The sequence below is a fragment of the Mobula hypostoma genome, chromosome 22 (assembly GCF_963921235.1).
Source record: "Mobula hypostoma chromosome 22, sMobHyp1.1, whole genome shotgun sequence".
NCBI lineage: Eukaryota > Metazoa > Chordata > Chondrichthyes > Myliobatiformes > Myliobatidae > Mobula > Mobula hypostoma.
Genome location: NC_086118.1, coordinates 50,634,269 through 50,649,971, shown reverse-complemented (window position 1 = coordinate 50,649,971; position 15,703 = coordinate 50,634,269). Strand labels below are relative to the sequence as shown.

The 15,703-nt window shown below is 43.7% G+C and overlaps 1 protein-coding gene across 1 annotated transcript in view; it reads left to right on the top strand.

Moving 5' to 3' along the window:
* Positions 1 to 1,381: 1,381 nt before the first annotated feature.
* The window catches only part of LOC134336382 (alpha-N-acetylgalactosaminide alpha-2,6-sialyltransferase 2-like), a 70,670-nt gene continuing 56,348 nt past the window's right edge, over positions 1,382 to 15,703 (top strand). Inside the window, exons 1-2 of the mRNA XM_063030544.1 lie at positions 1,382 to 1,759; positions 12,569 to 12,830. Coding sequence (XP_062886614.1) covers positions 1,668 to 1,759; positions 12,569 to 12,830 — 354 coding nt within the window. The 5' untranslated portion in view covers positions 1,382 to 1,667. The remainder of the gene's footprint in view (positions 1,760 to 12,568; positions 12,831 to 15,703) is intronic.

The window sequence follows — 15,703 nt, the reverse complement described above, 5'->3', positions numbered from 1 at the left end:
GAGCTGGCCTGCACCCACCCAGCACAAAAGTGCAATTACGAAGAAAGCACACAGCACCACCTTTACTTCCTTACAAGTTTGCGAAGATTCATCATGACATCTAAAACTTTGACTAACTTCTATAGATGTGTAGTATATTGACTCGGTGTCGGAGGGCTGATCGGAGGCTCGAAGTTTTCGGACGACTCAGAGTCGGACTGTGGTCGGGCATGGCAGGGAGAGTTTTCTTTCTTCTCCCATCTGTGGGACTTTCGAGAAACTTTGAATTTTTTTTACTGTGACCATGGCCTGTTCTTCATCAAGTTATGGTATTGTTGCACTGTTGTAACTATATGTTATAATTATGTGTTTTTTGTAAGTTTTTCAGTCTTGGTCTGTCCTGTGTTTCTGAGATATCACACCGGAGGAATATTGTATCATTTCTAAATGCATGCATTACTGAATGACAATAAAAGAGGACTGTGTGTCCTCATAATTTAATCTAATCTGTATATTGACTAGTATATATGTGTAGAATATTGCAGCAGTATATCGACTGACTGCACCACAGCCTGGTATGGAAACACCAATGCCCTTGTATGGAAAATCCTACAAAAAGTAGTGGATACAGCCCGGTCCATCACGGTAAAACCCTCCCCACCATTGATCACAAAATGCTGTTGCAGGAAAGTAGCATCCATCATCAGGGACCCCACTGCCCAGGACATGCTCTCTTCTCACTGCTGCCTTTGGGAAGAAGACACAGGACCCTCAGGACTCACACCAGCAGATTCAGAAAGAGTTATTACCCCTCAATTATCAGGCTCCTGAACCAGAGGGGAAAACTCACTCAACTTCTCTTGCCCCATTATTGAAATGTTCCCACAATCTATGAACTCACTTTCAATGACTCTTCATCTCATGTTTTTGATATTTATTATTATTATTGTTATTATTATGTCTTTATTTTTGTATTTGCACAGTTTTTGTCTTTTGCCCTCTGGTCGAATGCCCCGTCTTTCATTGATTCCGTTATAGCTATCATTCTATAGATTTGTTGAGTATGCAGACAGGTAAATGAATCTCAGGGTCGTATATGGTGACGTATATGTACTTTGATAATAAATTTACTTTGAACTTCCTATCTACCACTAGTTTTCTGTACGGCCCATAAACCCTGGAAAACTACCCTGTTATTCCCTTATTTTTTTTTTGCACCATTTATTTATTTATTTTGTAATTTATATTTTGTTATGCTTTTATGCTGCAAAACAACAAATTTCACGCCATCAAGACAGTGATAATAAACCTGATTCTGATTCCTTGTTTTGCCATGGCTCAGTTTTAACATTCCTATCTTCCTGTTCCAGATCGCTCCCTGACCTCGCTCTTTCTAACCCTGCTCTGAAAGGTTGCTCCTCAAGCGGCTCCTGCAGCGGTGTTGATAAGGCATCGGCTTTAAACCGGCGCACCTCGATGTTAATCCGCCGAACGAGCGGGGCTGGGGACTGACTGAACGACTGGGTGTCTTCACGTTTCCTCCGACATGGGTTGGCTTTAGTTTGGAGTTAATAGTCGAGAGGCGTCGCTGATCGACGAGGCAAAGTAAGTTCCTCTCCCTGCCGCTCTGCCATCATAACCGCGCTTTTATTTCTCCTGGAAGCCGCTGACAACTCGCTGGATTTAAAATGAGGAAGTTTGCGAAGTTTTGGATAACGTTTGCGTGTTTACTCACTCTACTCGTGATCTACATTCAGATGGATTCTACACCTGTGAACAGGTACCCTTCCCTCGTGTTTGTCTTCTCGGTCGTTACAAAGCGATTCGACTTTTTAAACTTAAAACGAGCCCCCACCGATTTAGTGAATTGTATCCACTAACCCGTTCTCCCTTCACAAGAACCTTCTTCTCCCTTTCCCTTCCCTATTTGTTCCAGGAAACTAGCAGATAATATTCCGGCCTGTTATTTATGATTCTGTTGTAATTTGACGTAGAATAACGTCTATATCCTCCTTTAAAACAACCATACTTACCTCGCGTTTCTCCGCTTCGTGGCGTCTTAAGTTGAAATACAGTTAGTTTAGTAAATGTTATAGGCCGATGCTTTTTTCCCCTCCCTTAAAGGGCACGGGGATTGTCCCTTTTTATTTGGCTAAAAGCTTGATAAGTTAGCAGAAACTTTAAAAAGGGTGCAATTACTGTTAGTAATAATTCGGCCTCCCGTCAGCGAGGGTGGTGTAAACCCGGGTCGCAGTTAAACAACTGTAAATTCACCCAAAAATAAAATTAACTATAACTTCACCTACCCCTGCGAGTGACTACGCCAGCACAGGGGTGGTGGTTGACCTTTATGTACCAAGAAAACATTTTCATATAAAACACTTTCAAGGCAACCTAGTTTTTTTCAACCGTTAATTCGCCATGGACCGAAGATATTTTGAAAACAGTTTTAAAGATGAGGGCGACTCGGCTTTCGAGGTCGCAGGGCGGTGGGTGGTGACAGAAAAATACCCCCGAACAGCCCGAATGACTTTCTGACTATCCTGCTGATTAGAGTCGAGCACAATTCCCGATACACAGACTCTAGGGCCAAGTGCAGTGCCCCCAGCTGTGAGATCGCTATTATGATCCTCTCAAACATAGCTTCAAAAAACACACACACGAAATCACGTTTTAACTTTACTTCCATCTTTTTAATGGCTCGCAGTAATCCTGACCGCTTTGTTTTAGAAGGGAGAAAATAATTCCTTGTTCTCTCCCGCCTCTACAGTCCATCGCTGTTTTTGCCAGCGTTATTTTGTTTGCTGCAAGATAGCTTAGACTAAGTCACAGGGTCATACTGCAAGGAAGCAGGCCATTCGGCAACTAGTCTATTCAAGATGGTTTACTGTTGTTTCCTGCACAAAAAAACGAAATAATTGTTCCTCTGAATCCGACATAGCACAAGAAGACGGTTGTGCTTCCCAACCAAAATTCCCATGTAAATTAATCCCATTGGCCCCTGTTTGGCCTATCTTGCATACAGTACCGTGTTCAGTTTTGGTCACCCTACTGTAGGAGAGATGGCGTTGGGCTAGAGAGAGATTTACCAGCATGTTACTGGGACTTGAGGGATTGGTTTCTGGAGAGGCTGAGCATACTGGGACTTTATTCATTTGCATATAGGAGAGCGAGGGGTGCCCTTTTGGAGGTGTCTTAAACAAATAATGCTAATAAAGGATAGCTTTATTTGGCACATGTGGATCGCGGTGATGAACCGTACGGTGAAATGTGGCATTTATGTCAATGGCCAGCACTGTCCGAGGATGTGCTGGGGGCAGCCCGCGAGCGTTGCCATCTTTTCGGTGCCAGTGTAGCACGCCCACAGTTTACTAATCCTAATGGAGTGAGTGTGTGAGAGAGAGAACTGGAGCACCCAGCGGAATCCATGTAGTCACGGGGAGAACAAATTCCTTGCAGACGTGGCAGGAACTGAACCTCGATCACTGGCCCTGGAAAGCATACACCAAGTACTACATTACTACGCCACCCTGTCCTAAACCCTTCCTATCCGTGTACATATCCAAGCGCCCTTTAAATCTTGTTAATGTGCCTGCTTCACCACTTCCTCTGGCAGCTCATTCCATATTCAGGTAAGAATGTTGCCCCTCCGATTCCTGTTACAGGTTGAGCACCTCTTATTCGAACTGCTCAGGGCCAGAAGTGTTTCGGATTTTGGAAAATTTGCTCCTCTATACTGACGTTCTTGGGGATAGGACCCAAGTCTAAATACAGAAATCCATTTATATTATGCATACAGCTTATGCATATACTTTGAAGATAGGTTTATATAATATTTTTAATAATTTTGTGCGTGAAACAATAATGTGCACATTGAACCATCAGAAAGGTAGGTCATCACCAATGTTCCCTCTAATTTTTAGTAGTCAGTGTGCACAAAAATCTTATGTTGTGCAAATTTGTTTCCTGTGACAAAAGTATGTGCGCACTGAATGCACACATGGCCCAGTTTATGTAGGTTTACAAAATATTTGACATAAAACTGCACAGAATAACAACAAAATAACATGCGTATTTAAGTCACTTGGTTATTTTTTCTCTCTCCTGTCTTTGGCATTTACCTATTCTTTGTAAACTCTATCTCGACTAATAGAACTTCCATCCAATTGATAGCTTTTGATTCTCATTAACATATCCAAATGACATTCACCTAAACGGTTTCTCAGCTTGGTTTTAAGTTGATTCACTAGGCTAAAACCTCGCTCACAGTCCGCACTAGACGCAAGAAAGGTTCCCCCAATGTCCATCAACTGTGCAAGGTCGCAAGACTGTTCATTTTGAAGTACAAATGCCACCATTTGAGCAAAGTTTGAAATCAGTTTGGATTTAATTTTTTCTTGCATGGAAAATTTGAAATCATTAAACTGTCTAACTATTAAAGTATTTTTAGCTAGGAAATCATGATATTTTAGACATAAGGCATTAACTTGTTCATTGCCAAATGTGAAGTCACAATTTGCAATTGCAGTGATATCAAAAGCTGACCATTCTTGTACCTCATCTTCAGAAAACCTTTCTTCTAAATGAACACAAAGACTATTTATAAAAGTCAACAGCAAACCTGCATTTACTGTGACATTTTCTTCACGTTGTTGGCTTAGCAAAACGTTAACTTTGTCGCTCCACGAAACATTGTCTCCCAGATACTGCTTTCTTATCTTGTTAATTTTGCCTCGCGCAAAATGAAGTGAATCAATCGGTGTCAGGCCACTCTTTTGCAGATTCTTGCACAGTGCGGCCAGTTCATCAAAGACCTCACTTAAAACCTGTAAAGTTCTTTTGCGTTTCACGCCCTTCGCTTCTTTTGAATTTAACTTAGTGAATCAATATTTTTTCAATAAAAACTTATCTGCAGGATTTGAAACAGATCTTTGTAAACTTTATGATATGAACACCGTCTGCCAATGATGGCTGCCATCGTGATGCAGCTGTACAAACCAGAACAGGAAAGGTAAATTAGTGACGTGCATGGTGGTATTTGAAAAACCGACTAATTAGTTAACAGAAACATTTAGTTAAAAGATTATTTTCAGTAAGTATGATTATTAATTACTACATTATTTTAGGTAACTAACCTTCTGTGGGCACATTAACTTCCTTTGTGCGCTGGTTGAAAAATGTGTGTGTGCACGCACAGCTTAGAGAGAACATAGGCTATCACTACCTTGGCTGCCCATGTGGACAGTCAGTGGCTGTTTGGCATTGCCATCGTTCCCAGCTCTGAATACATGTGCTGGCAGTAAGCACTTGTTCATCATGCATACGTACTGATGCAGCTGCTCGTTGCGAGACTTTTGTCAGCAATGATCTTGGCAGACTCGTCAATGAAGTTCTTTGCTGCTTCGTGACCAACAGATGCCTCATCACTGCAAATCTTAAAAAAAATTTAATGTTATGCCTTTCACACTTGCCTTCAATTTTCACTTCATCGTGATCAGCAAACCGCTGTGGCATACATTCACTCCACTGACGAATCCATTCTTTCAATACACGATCAAGATCTTCATTTTATGCAGCGTGTTTCTATTTTTCATTAACTTCTCTTCATTACATATGTGAGCTCACTTCTCAGAACTGTCTGTCGTGCACAGAGAGCTGGGAACCTCCCCAGTACTTTGTGAAATTTTCCATTTGTGTTGTTATGCGTACGGTTAAAAACATTATGGAATTTTGGATAAGGGCTGCCAAACCTGTACTTGTTGTTAAAGCTCTCATTGGTCTGGGAATAGAGTACACCACAGAATCGTTTTCATTTTATTAGGTTGACAAGGTTGCACACGGTAGGCTTATTCAGAAAGTCAGAAGGCATGGGATCCAGGGAAGTTTGGCTAGGTGGATTCAGAATTGGCTTGCCTGCAGAAAGCAGAGGGTCATGGTGGAAGGAGTACATTTGGATTGGGGGGTTGTGACTAGTGGTGTCTCACAGCGATCGGCTCTGGGACCTCTACTTTTCGTGATTTTTATTAACGACCTGGATGTGGGGGTAGAAGGGTGGGATGGCAAGTTTGCAGATGACACAAAGGTTGGTGGTGTTGTAGATAGTGTAGAGGATAGTCAAAGATTGCAGAGAGACATTGATAGGATGCAGAAGTGGGCTGAGAAGTGGCAGATGGAGTTCAACCCAGAGAAGTCTGAGGTGGTACACTTTGGAAGGACAAACTCCAAGGCAGAGTACAAAGTAAATGGCAGGATACTTGGTAGTGTGGAGGAGCAGAGGGATCTGGGGACATGTCCACAGATCCTTGAAAGTTGCCTCACAGATAGATAAGGTAGTTAAGAAAGCTTATGGGGTGTTAGCTTTCATAAGTCGAGGGATGGAGTTTAAGAGTCACGGGGTAATGATGCAGCTCTATAAAACTCTGGTTAGGCCACACTTGGAGTACTATGTCCAGTTCTGGTCACCTCACTATAGGAAGGATATGGAAACATTGGAAAGGGTACAGAGGAGATCTACCAGGATGCTGCCTGGTTTGGAGAGTATGGATTATGATCAGAGATTAAGGGAGTTAGGGCTTTACTCTCTGGAGAGAAGGAGGATGAGAGGAGACATGATAAAGGTATACAAGATATTAAGAGGAATAGATAGAGTGGACAGCCAGCACCTCTTCCCCAGGGCACCACTGCTCAATACAAGAGGACATGGCTTTAAGGTAAGGGGTGGGAAGTTCAAGGGGGATATTAGAGGAAGGTTTTTTACTCAGAAAGTGGTTGGTGCGTGGAATGCACTGCCTGAGTCAGTGGTGGAGGCAGATACACTAGTGAAGTTTAAGAGACTTCTAGACAAGTATATGGGGGAATTTAAGTTGGGGGGGTTACATGGGAGGCAGGGTTTGAGGGTTGGCACAACATTGTGGGCTGAAGGGCCTGTACTGTGCTGTGCTATTCTATGTTCTATAATCCTGCTCAAGCTCTCAGGTCTTTTCTGGTCACTTAAATTTAAGCAATTTTTCCCTTGAAAGACGATTATCGGGTCAGCTTTTTTTGAACTGCTCTCCTAAACTGTGGAATTTAACACCTAAAACTATCGGGTAATAGCTTCTTCCCTCAGGCTGAGAGACTTGGGCCGGTGTTGAGCTGACAGCATGGTGAGGTCCACTCGTCTCTGCGCTGAACTGAGGCTGTGGCCTGCAAATTATGGGCTCCTGGACCAGCTGTGACTGGCTCCGTGGCTGCAGATTCACCTTAGTCAACTGCAATTCTGAATGTTAATTGGTTACTTTTATTGTTAGAAACACAGAAACATAGAAAATAGGAGCACGAGTAGGCCATTCGGCCCTTCGAGCCTGCACCGCCATTCAGTATGATCATGGCTGATCATCCAACTCAGAACCCTGCACCTGCCTTCCCTCCATACCCCCTGATCCCTTTAGCCACAAGGGCCATATCTAACTCCCTCTTAAGTATAGTCAATGAACTGGCCTCAACTGTTTCCTGTGGCAGAGAATTCCACAGATTCACCACTCTCTGTGTGAAGAAGTTTTTCCTCATCTCGGTCCTAAAAGGCTTCCCCTCTATCCTCAAACTGTGACCCCTTGTTCTGGACTTCCCCAACATCGGGAACAATCTTCCTGCATCTAGCCTGTCCGATCCCTTTAGTATTTTATACATTTCTATAAGATCCCCCCTCAGTCTTCTGAATTCCAACGAGTATAAGCCTAGGCGATCCAGTCTTTCATCATATGAAAGTTCTGCCATCCCAGGAATCAATCTAGTGAACCTTCACTTTCCTCACTCTATGGCAAGAATGTCTTTCCTCAGATTAGGTGATCAAAACAACACACAATACTCCAGGTGTGGTCTCACTAAGGCCTTGTACAACTGCAGTAGTACCTCCCTGCTCCTGTACTTGAATTCTCTTGCTATGAATGCCAGCATACCATTTGCCTTTTTCACCGCCTGCTGTACCTGCATGCCCACTTTCAATGACTGGTGTACAATGACACCCAGGTCTCGTTACACCTACCCTTTTCCTAATTGGCCACCATTCAGATAATAATCTGTTTTCCTGTTTTTGCCACCAAAGTGGATAACCTCACATTTATCCACATTAAATTGCATCTGCCATGAATTTGCCCACTCACCCAACCTATCCAAGTCAACCTGCATCCTCTTAGCATCCTCCTCACAGCTAACACTGCTGCCCAGCTTCGTGTCATCTGAAAACTTGGAGATGCTGCATTTAATTCCATCATCTAAGTCATTAATATATATTGTAAACAACTGGGGTCCCAGCACTGAGCCTTGCGGTACCCCACTAGTCACTGCCTGCCATTCTGAAAAGGTCCCGTTTATTCCCACTCTTTGCTTCCTGTCTGCCAACAAATTCTCTATCCACATCAATACCATACCCCCAATACTGTGTGCTTTAAGTTTGCACACGAATCTCCTGTGTGGGACCTTGTCAAAAGCCTTTTGAAAATCCAAATATACCACATCCACTGGTTCTCCCCTATCCACTCTACTAGTTACATGCTCAAAAAATTCTATGAGATTCGTCAGACATGATTTTCCTTTCACAAATCCATGCTGACTTTGTCCGATGATTTCACCGCTTTCCAAATGTGCTGTTATCACATCTTTGATAACTGACTCTAGCATTTTCCCCAGCACCGATGTTAGGCTAACCAGTCTATAATTCCCCAGTTTCTCTCTCTCTCCTTTTTTAAAAAGTGGGGTTACATTAGCCACCCTCCAATCCTCAGGAACTAGTCCAGAATCTAAAGAGTTTTGAAAAATTATCACTAATGCATCCACTATTTCTTGGGCTACTTCCTTGTTTGCACGATTTTTTTTTCCCTGCACGTTGGGTGTTTGACAGTCCACTTTAAAAAAAAAAGTGGGTTCTATTGGGTTTCTTTATTTTGTGGTTGCCTGCAAGTCTCTGCTTTGGATTTCCAGCATCTGCAGGTTTTCTTGGTGTTTGAGATCAGAGGTCAATGGGTTCAAGCTGAAAGGAAGGTGACAGCAACTCAAATAACCAGATGCTACAACAGTGGATTGCAGAAGATGGTCTCTGAATGCATAAACACGTCGAACTCTGAAGTTGGACGGGCTACAGCAGCAGAAGACCATGAACGTATACTCAGTGGCCACTTTGCCAGGTACAAGTGGTACCCAATAAAGTGGCTACTGATTGTATTTTGCACAGAATTTCTGTTTGTTATCTGTGGACAGTTATCCATGTTTTTCAAGAGTATTTCAAAGTCCAAAGTAAATTTATTATCAAAGTACATGAATTGAATTGACTTTATTACACGTCCTTCATATACACAAGGGGTAAAAACCATTGTTACGTCTCCCTCTATGTTACATTACAACCTTGAGGTTCATTTTTTGCGGGCATTCCCAGTAAATACAAAAAACACAATAGAATCAATGAAAGGCTGCGCTCAACACGACAGACGGCAAGCTATGTGTAAAAGGCAACAAACTATTCAAATGCTGAGGGAAAGTTAATAAATATCGAGAACGTGGCTCAAAGTAGTTCTTCAGTCTTGCTCGCGTCTGCTGGTGTGAGTGGAGCTGTGCTGTGGTATCACTTGCATGCTGACGGATATGGGTGGGCTCGGCTTGCTCTAGCAGCCTCCCCTCACCACCGTGCCAGACCAGTCCTGCACAGGAGAGTGTATTTGTTCCCCTGTCCCCCATTTTCATTCCTATCCCCCACTCCCATGCTGACATGTAGGTCTGCAACCTCCTCTTCTGCTGCAGTGAGGCTACTATCGTGGTGGAGGAACAACATCTCATCTTCCGTCTAGGAAGCCTCCAACCTGATGGCATGAGCATTGCTTTCTTTAACTTCCAGTAATTTCTCCTCCCCCTCCCCTTCCCGCTTCTTTAATTCCCCACTCTTGCCTCTTAACTCCCTCTGGTGCCCCTCCTCCTTTTTTCTCCCGTGGTCCACTCTCGTCTCCTATCAGATTCATTCTTCTCCAGCCCTTTACCTTTTCCACCTATCACCTCCCTGCCTGTTACTTCAGCCCCCTCACCTGCCCACCTGGCTTCATCTATTGCCTCCTAGCTTGTACACCTCCCCCCCCCCCCACCTTATTCTGGCTTCTTCTCCCTTCCTTTCCAGTCCTGGTAAATGGTCTCGGCCCAAAACGTTGACTGTGTATTCATTTCCTTAGTGCTAACCTGCTGAGTTCCTCCAGCATTTGGTGCACTTTGTTTTGGATTTCTAACACACCTGCATAATCTTTTGTTTTGGTACTTCCTGTGTCCTTGATATCATACCATAGATATGGGTGAGTTGTCTTTTCAATACTCACTGAATGAGTCAGTGGGAATAGTGTGAAACCATAATTATGACAGAGTTTTACAGAAGTAAAACTTCCTAGGCCTTAAAGTAGGTGTACTGGAGCATGAACAAAGATGAGAGATATTTAGTTGCAGGGCACAATTTCTTCGAGAACTTTGTGTGATAATTCGATAACCTTTCACTAGTTGATTTAATGGCAACATTCATTCACTTTTTAATGTAGGAAATGAATCTTAAGAGTGCTTAGGAGCAAAGCAGAAGATCATGTTTATAACTCATCACATGAAACGCTATCGTAGGAAAGCAGCATCCATCATCAGAGATCCCCACCACCCAGGCCATGCTCTCTTCTCACAGCTGCCATCAGGTAGAAGCTACAAGAGCCTCAGGACTCACACCACCAGGTTCAAAAACACCTTACTACCTCTCAAACATCAGGCTCTTGAACCAGTGGGGATAATTACACTCACTTGCCTATCCATTCAGATGTTCCCACAACCAATGATCTCACTTTAAGGACTCTTTATCTCATTATCTTATATTCTCATTATTTATTACTATTTATTTTTACTTGCATTTGAACAGTTTGTTGTCTCCTGCACTCTGGTTGATCTTTCATTCATCCTGTTACAGTTACTATTCTATAGATTTGCTGAATATGCCCACAGGAAAATGAATCTCGGAGTTGTATGTGGTGATATACTCTTTAAGTACTTATGTCATGAATTTACTTTGAACTCTTGTCAGTATTATTTATTGTATTTGCAGTGTTCTCTTTGACACATTGTCAGACTTTGCTTTTGTGTATAATTCCATTGTAATTCTTTGTTCTACTATGAATGCCTGCCAAAAATGAACCTCTGGCCACTATATGTTGACATTTACGTAGTTTAATAATACATTTGAATGGAAGGAGATTGATGTGAAAGTTTCAGAGGGACATAAGCCAAGTAGCTGCATGTGGGGGCTAACTCGAGTAGTCTACACAGGCAGGAGGGGCTGAAGGACCTCTCTCCATGCTGTTTGACTCTCTGACTCAAACTGAAAGCTTGGTGGGAGAACCGAACTTTTCCATGAGCTTCCTACTCCATTTGCCAAAAGCAAAGCATCCCGGAGGCCAAACGTTCTAATTCCCATTCCGACATGTCGGCCCATGTGCCAAGACGAGGCCACCCTCAGGAGGGAGGAGCGACACCTTGTATTCCGTATGGGGAGCCTCCAACCTGATGGCATGAATATCTATTTCTCCTGGTTAAAAAATAAAAATCCCTCCCCTCTCCTCTTCTATTCCCTACTTTGGCTGCTTGCTTCTTCTCACCTGCCTATCACCACCTCCTGGGTCCCCTCTTCCTTCCCTTTCTCCCATAGTGCACTCACCTCCTTCGCTTCCTTGGTCCTGGTACGTCTCCAGGTGGCGGAGCGGCGCCAGGATCGTCTCCCTGCCACCCCCTACAGCTTTCAGTGGAGTTAGTCAATCCACCCCCCCCCCCCGCCCCAGTTCCTGTCCGTCCTTCCTCAGCCACAGCCAAAAGCTGCTCTTCTCTGTCTCTTCAGCCAACTCTCTGCAGGCCCTTCCCGTCCCCGCCACACCCTGGTCTCGATGCGCCGACGAAAACCCGGCACCCTGCCCCCACATGCTAGATGATTGTACTTCTGCCAGGTCTGAGTCCTTTCATCCTCTTCCGCTGATGGGCGACCTCCACGCCCTCCTCCCGTGGGATGATCAGCTCAGTGGGGAGGGCTGTCTCGGCGGCAATGCGCCGCGGTACTATGCCTGGGCAAGGAGATGTGGTGGTGATTTCCATGGAGAAATGTAGCTGTCTGCCGAGATCTGCCCTCCTGTTCCACTCGTTGCCCGTGGAGAGGAGTCCTGGAGGAACTCTTTAGTTAAACTGCAAGAAAAATACCAATTCTGCACTCTAATCTAACAGTCTATATGGTGAAGGGAAATGAGTGGAAGTTGTACTTACCGTGATAACATAGAAACATAGAAACATAGAAAATAGGTGCAGGAGTAGGCCATTCGGCCCTTCGAGCCTGCACCGCCATTTATTATGATCATGGCTGATCATCCAACTCAGAACCCAGCCTTCCCTCCATACCCCCTGACCCCTGTAGCCACAAGGGCCATATCTAACTTCCTTTTAAACATAGCTAATGAACTGGCCTCAACAGTTTGCTGTGGCAGAGAATTCCACAGATAAATGAGTTAAGTGTTGCTACTCTTTGTGCGTCACTAACTTTTAACTGTCCCTTCCTTCCCCACAGTATAGTGAGGGAGCTGTTATCACTCCGTGCTGAGGATAAGACTGCTAATGTTTCTGAGAAGGTCGACAAACCCAGTGATGAAGTGATCTTTTGGAAAATCCATGAAAGCAAAAGAAAGGAGGACTTGTGGAAATGGGAGAGCAAAGGTTCTGCCACCGGAGCTGTCTTGAGTACCAGAGCAGTAACTGGCGCGGAGAAACACACCACCACACCATGCTACTTTGGAGACTGGTACCCCACAGACCAAACCTATCTCACATCAGTGAGTCTCAATTTTATTGCTCATCATTGTACGTGTCTGTTAACAGCATTGGCTCAGTCATTTGGCAGAATTGAACATGGGTGAAGATGGTGTCCTATCAAAATGCAACATCTCACATTTGTCTTCATTAAATTCCATCTATTTTTCAGCCTATTTTTCCAGCTGGTCCAGATCCAGCTAGAAGTTTTGATAATGTCCCTCGCTGCCTGTACTGCCCCCGATCACCTTATAGCAGGGTGCTCAAAATTTAACACAACACAGTGGATTCCTCTTCATTGGGGCACATCACGACCAGTACCTTTGGCCCAATAAATGAATTCTGCACTGAGCTGACTTTATTTCTTACATCCTTCACATACGTGAGGAGTAAAAATCTTTACATTACGTCTCCATCTAAATGTGCAATGTGCAATCATAATAATTTATAATAAATAGAACAGTCAATGTAACATAGAAATACACTCACATCAGCGGGGGTTAATCAGTCTGATGGCCTGGTGGAAGAAACTGTCTTGGAGCCTGTTGGTCCTGGCTGTTATGCTACAGTACTGTTTCCTAGATGGTAGCAGCTGGAATAGATTGTGGTTGGGGTGACTCGAGTCCCCAATGATTCTATGGGCCTTTTTTACACACCTGTCTTTGTAAATGTCCTGAATAGTGGGAAGTTCACAACTACAGATGTGCTGGGCTGCCCGCACCACTCTCTGCAGAATCCTGCGATTGAGGGAGGTGCAGTCCCCATACCAGGCAGTGATGCAGCCAGTCAGGATGCTGTCAGTTGTGCCCCTGTAGAAAGTTCTGAGGATTTGGGGGCCCACACCAAACTTCCTCAACAGTCTGAGGTGAAAGAGGTGCAGTTGTGCCTTTTTCACCACATAGCTGGTGTGTACAGACCACGTGAGGTCCTCGGTGATGTGTATGGCGAGGAACTTGAAGCTGTTTACCCTCTCAACCCCGGATCCATTGATGTCAATAGGGGTTAGCCCGTCTCCATTCCTCCTGTAATCCACAACCAGCTCCTTTGTTTTTGCGACATTGAGGAAGAGGTTGTTTTCTTGACACCACTGTGTCAAAGAGATGACTTCTTCCCTGTAGACCACTCGTTATTGTTTGAGATAAGGCAAATCAATGTAGAGTTGTCGGCAAATTTAATTGGCAGATTAAAACCAATAAAAACAACATATGTTAGTTATAAAATAACAAGGTAATATAATTGTATACTAGTTTTCCATATATAACGATAAGGAGAAAAAAAAACCCAAACCCCCCCGCCCCCAGAAAAAACTACCGTGCCACTAAGCTACAAAGCAAAGCAATGGGCTAACTAGGTAAATAGTAGACTTAAACAGATTAAACAATCACATCCTCAAACCCGACCTCCATTAATAGCAGATAAATTCCATGAAGCTCCCTGTATATATGATCAGAGAGGAAAAAAAATAGTTACATTAAATGAAAATATTGAATAAAAGATTTCCAGGTCTGTTCAAATTTAACTGAAGTATCATAAAGGTTACTTCTGATTTTTTCCAAATTTAGACGCAATATTGTTTGAGAGAACCAAAAAAACGTAGTTGGGGCGTTAATCTCCTTCCAATGTTGTAAAATACACCTTTTCGCCATTAAAGTAAGAAATGCAATCATTCTACGCGCTGAGGGGGATAAATTACTATAAGTTTTAGGTAATCCAAAGATAGCAGTAATAGGATGGGGAGAAATATCACTATTCAAAACCTTTGAAATAGTATTAAAAATATCTTTCCAGAAAGTTTCCAGAGTAGGACAAGACTCTGACTCTGACTCTGGGTCAAGGAAGCTACCTTGCCATGACATCTATCACAAAGAAGGTTAATATGAGAATAAAAACGAGCTAATTTATCTTTAGGCATGTGTGCTCTATGGACAACTTTAAATTGAATTAAGGAGTGTTTGGAACAGATAGAGGAAGTATTGACTAATTGTAAAATATGAGCCCGGGATAGTAAGGCCCAATTCCTTTTCCCAGTCAGTCCTAATCTTATCAAATGGAGCTATCCTAAGTTTCATGATAGTATTATAAATAATAGCCATTACACCTTTCTGACACGGGTTGAGGTTAATGATAGCATCTAAAATATTTGTAGGGGGTAACGCCGCAAGGGAAGAAAGTATGGTATTTAGGAAATTTCTAACTTGCAAATATCTTTTAAAAAAATGTGTTATCGCTCCCTACGCAACTCCCTTGTCCATTCGTCCCCCCCATCCCTCCCCACTGATCTCCATCCTGGCACTTATCCGTGTAAGCGGAACAAGTGCTACACATGCCCTTACACTTCCTCCCTTACCACCATTCAGGGCCCCAAACAGTCCTTCCAGATGAGGCAACACTTCACCTGTGAGTCGACTGGGGTGATATACTGCGTCCGGTGCTCCCGATGTGGCCTTTTATATATTGGCGAGACCTGACGCAGACTGGGAGACCGCTTTGCTGAACATCTACGCTCTGTCCGCCAGAGAAAGCAGGATCTCCCAGTGGCCACACATTTTAATTCCACATCCCATTCCCATTCTGACACGTCTATCCACGGCCTCCTCTACTGTAAAGATGAAGCCACACTCAGGTTGGAGGAACAACACCTTATATTCCGTCTGGGTAGCCTCCAACCTGATGGCATGAACATCGACTTCTCTAACTTCCGCTAAGGCCCCCTCTCCCCCTCGTACCCCATCTGTTACTTATTTTTATGCACACATTCTTTTTCTCACTCTCCTTTTTCTCCCTCTGTCCCTCCTGAATATACCCCTTGTCCATCCTCTGGGCCCCCCCCCCTGTCTTTCTTCCCGGACCTCCTGTCCCATGATCCTCTCGTATCCCCTTTTGCCTATCATCTGTC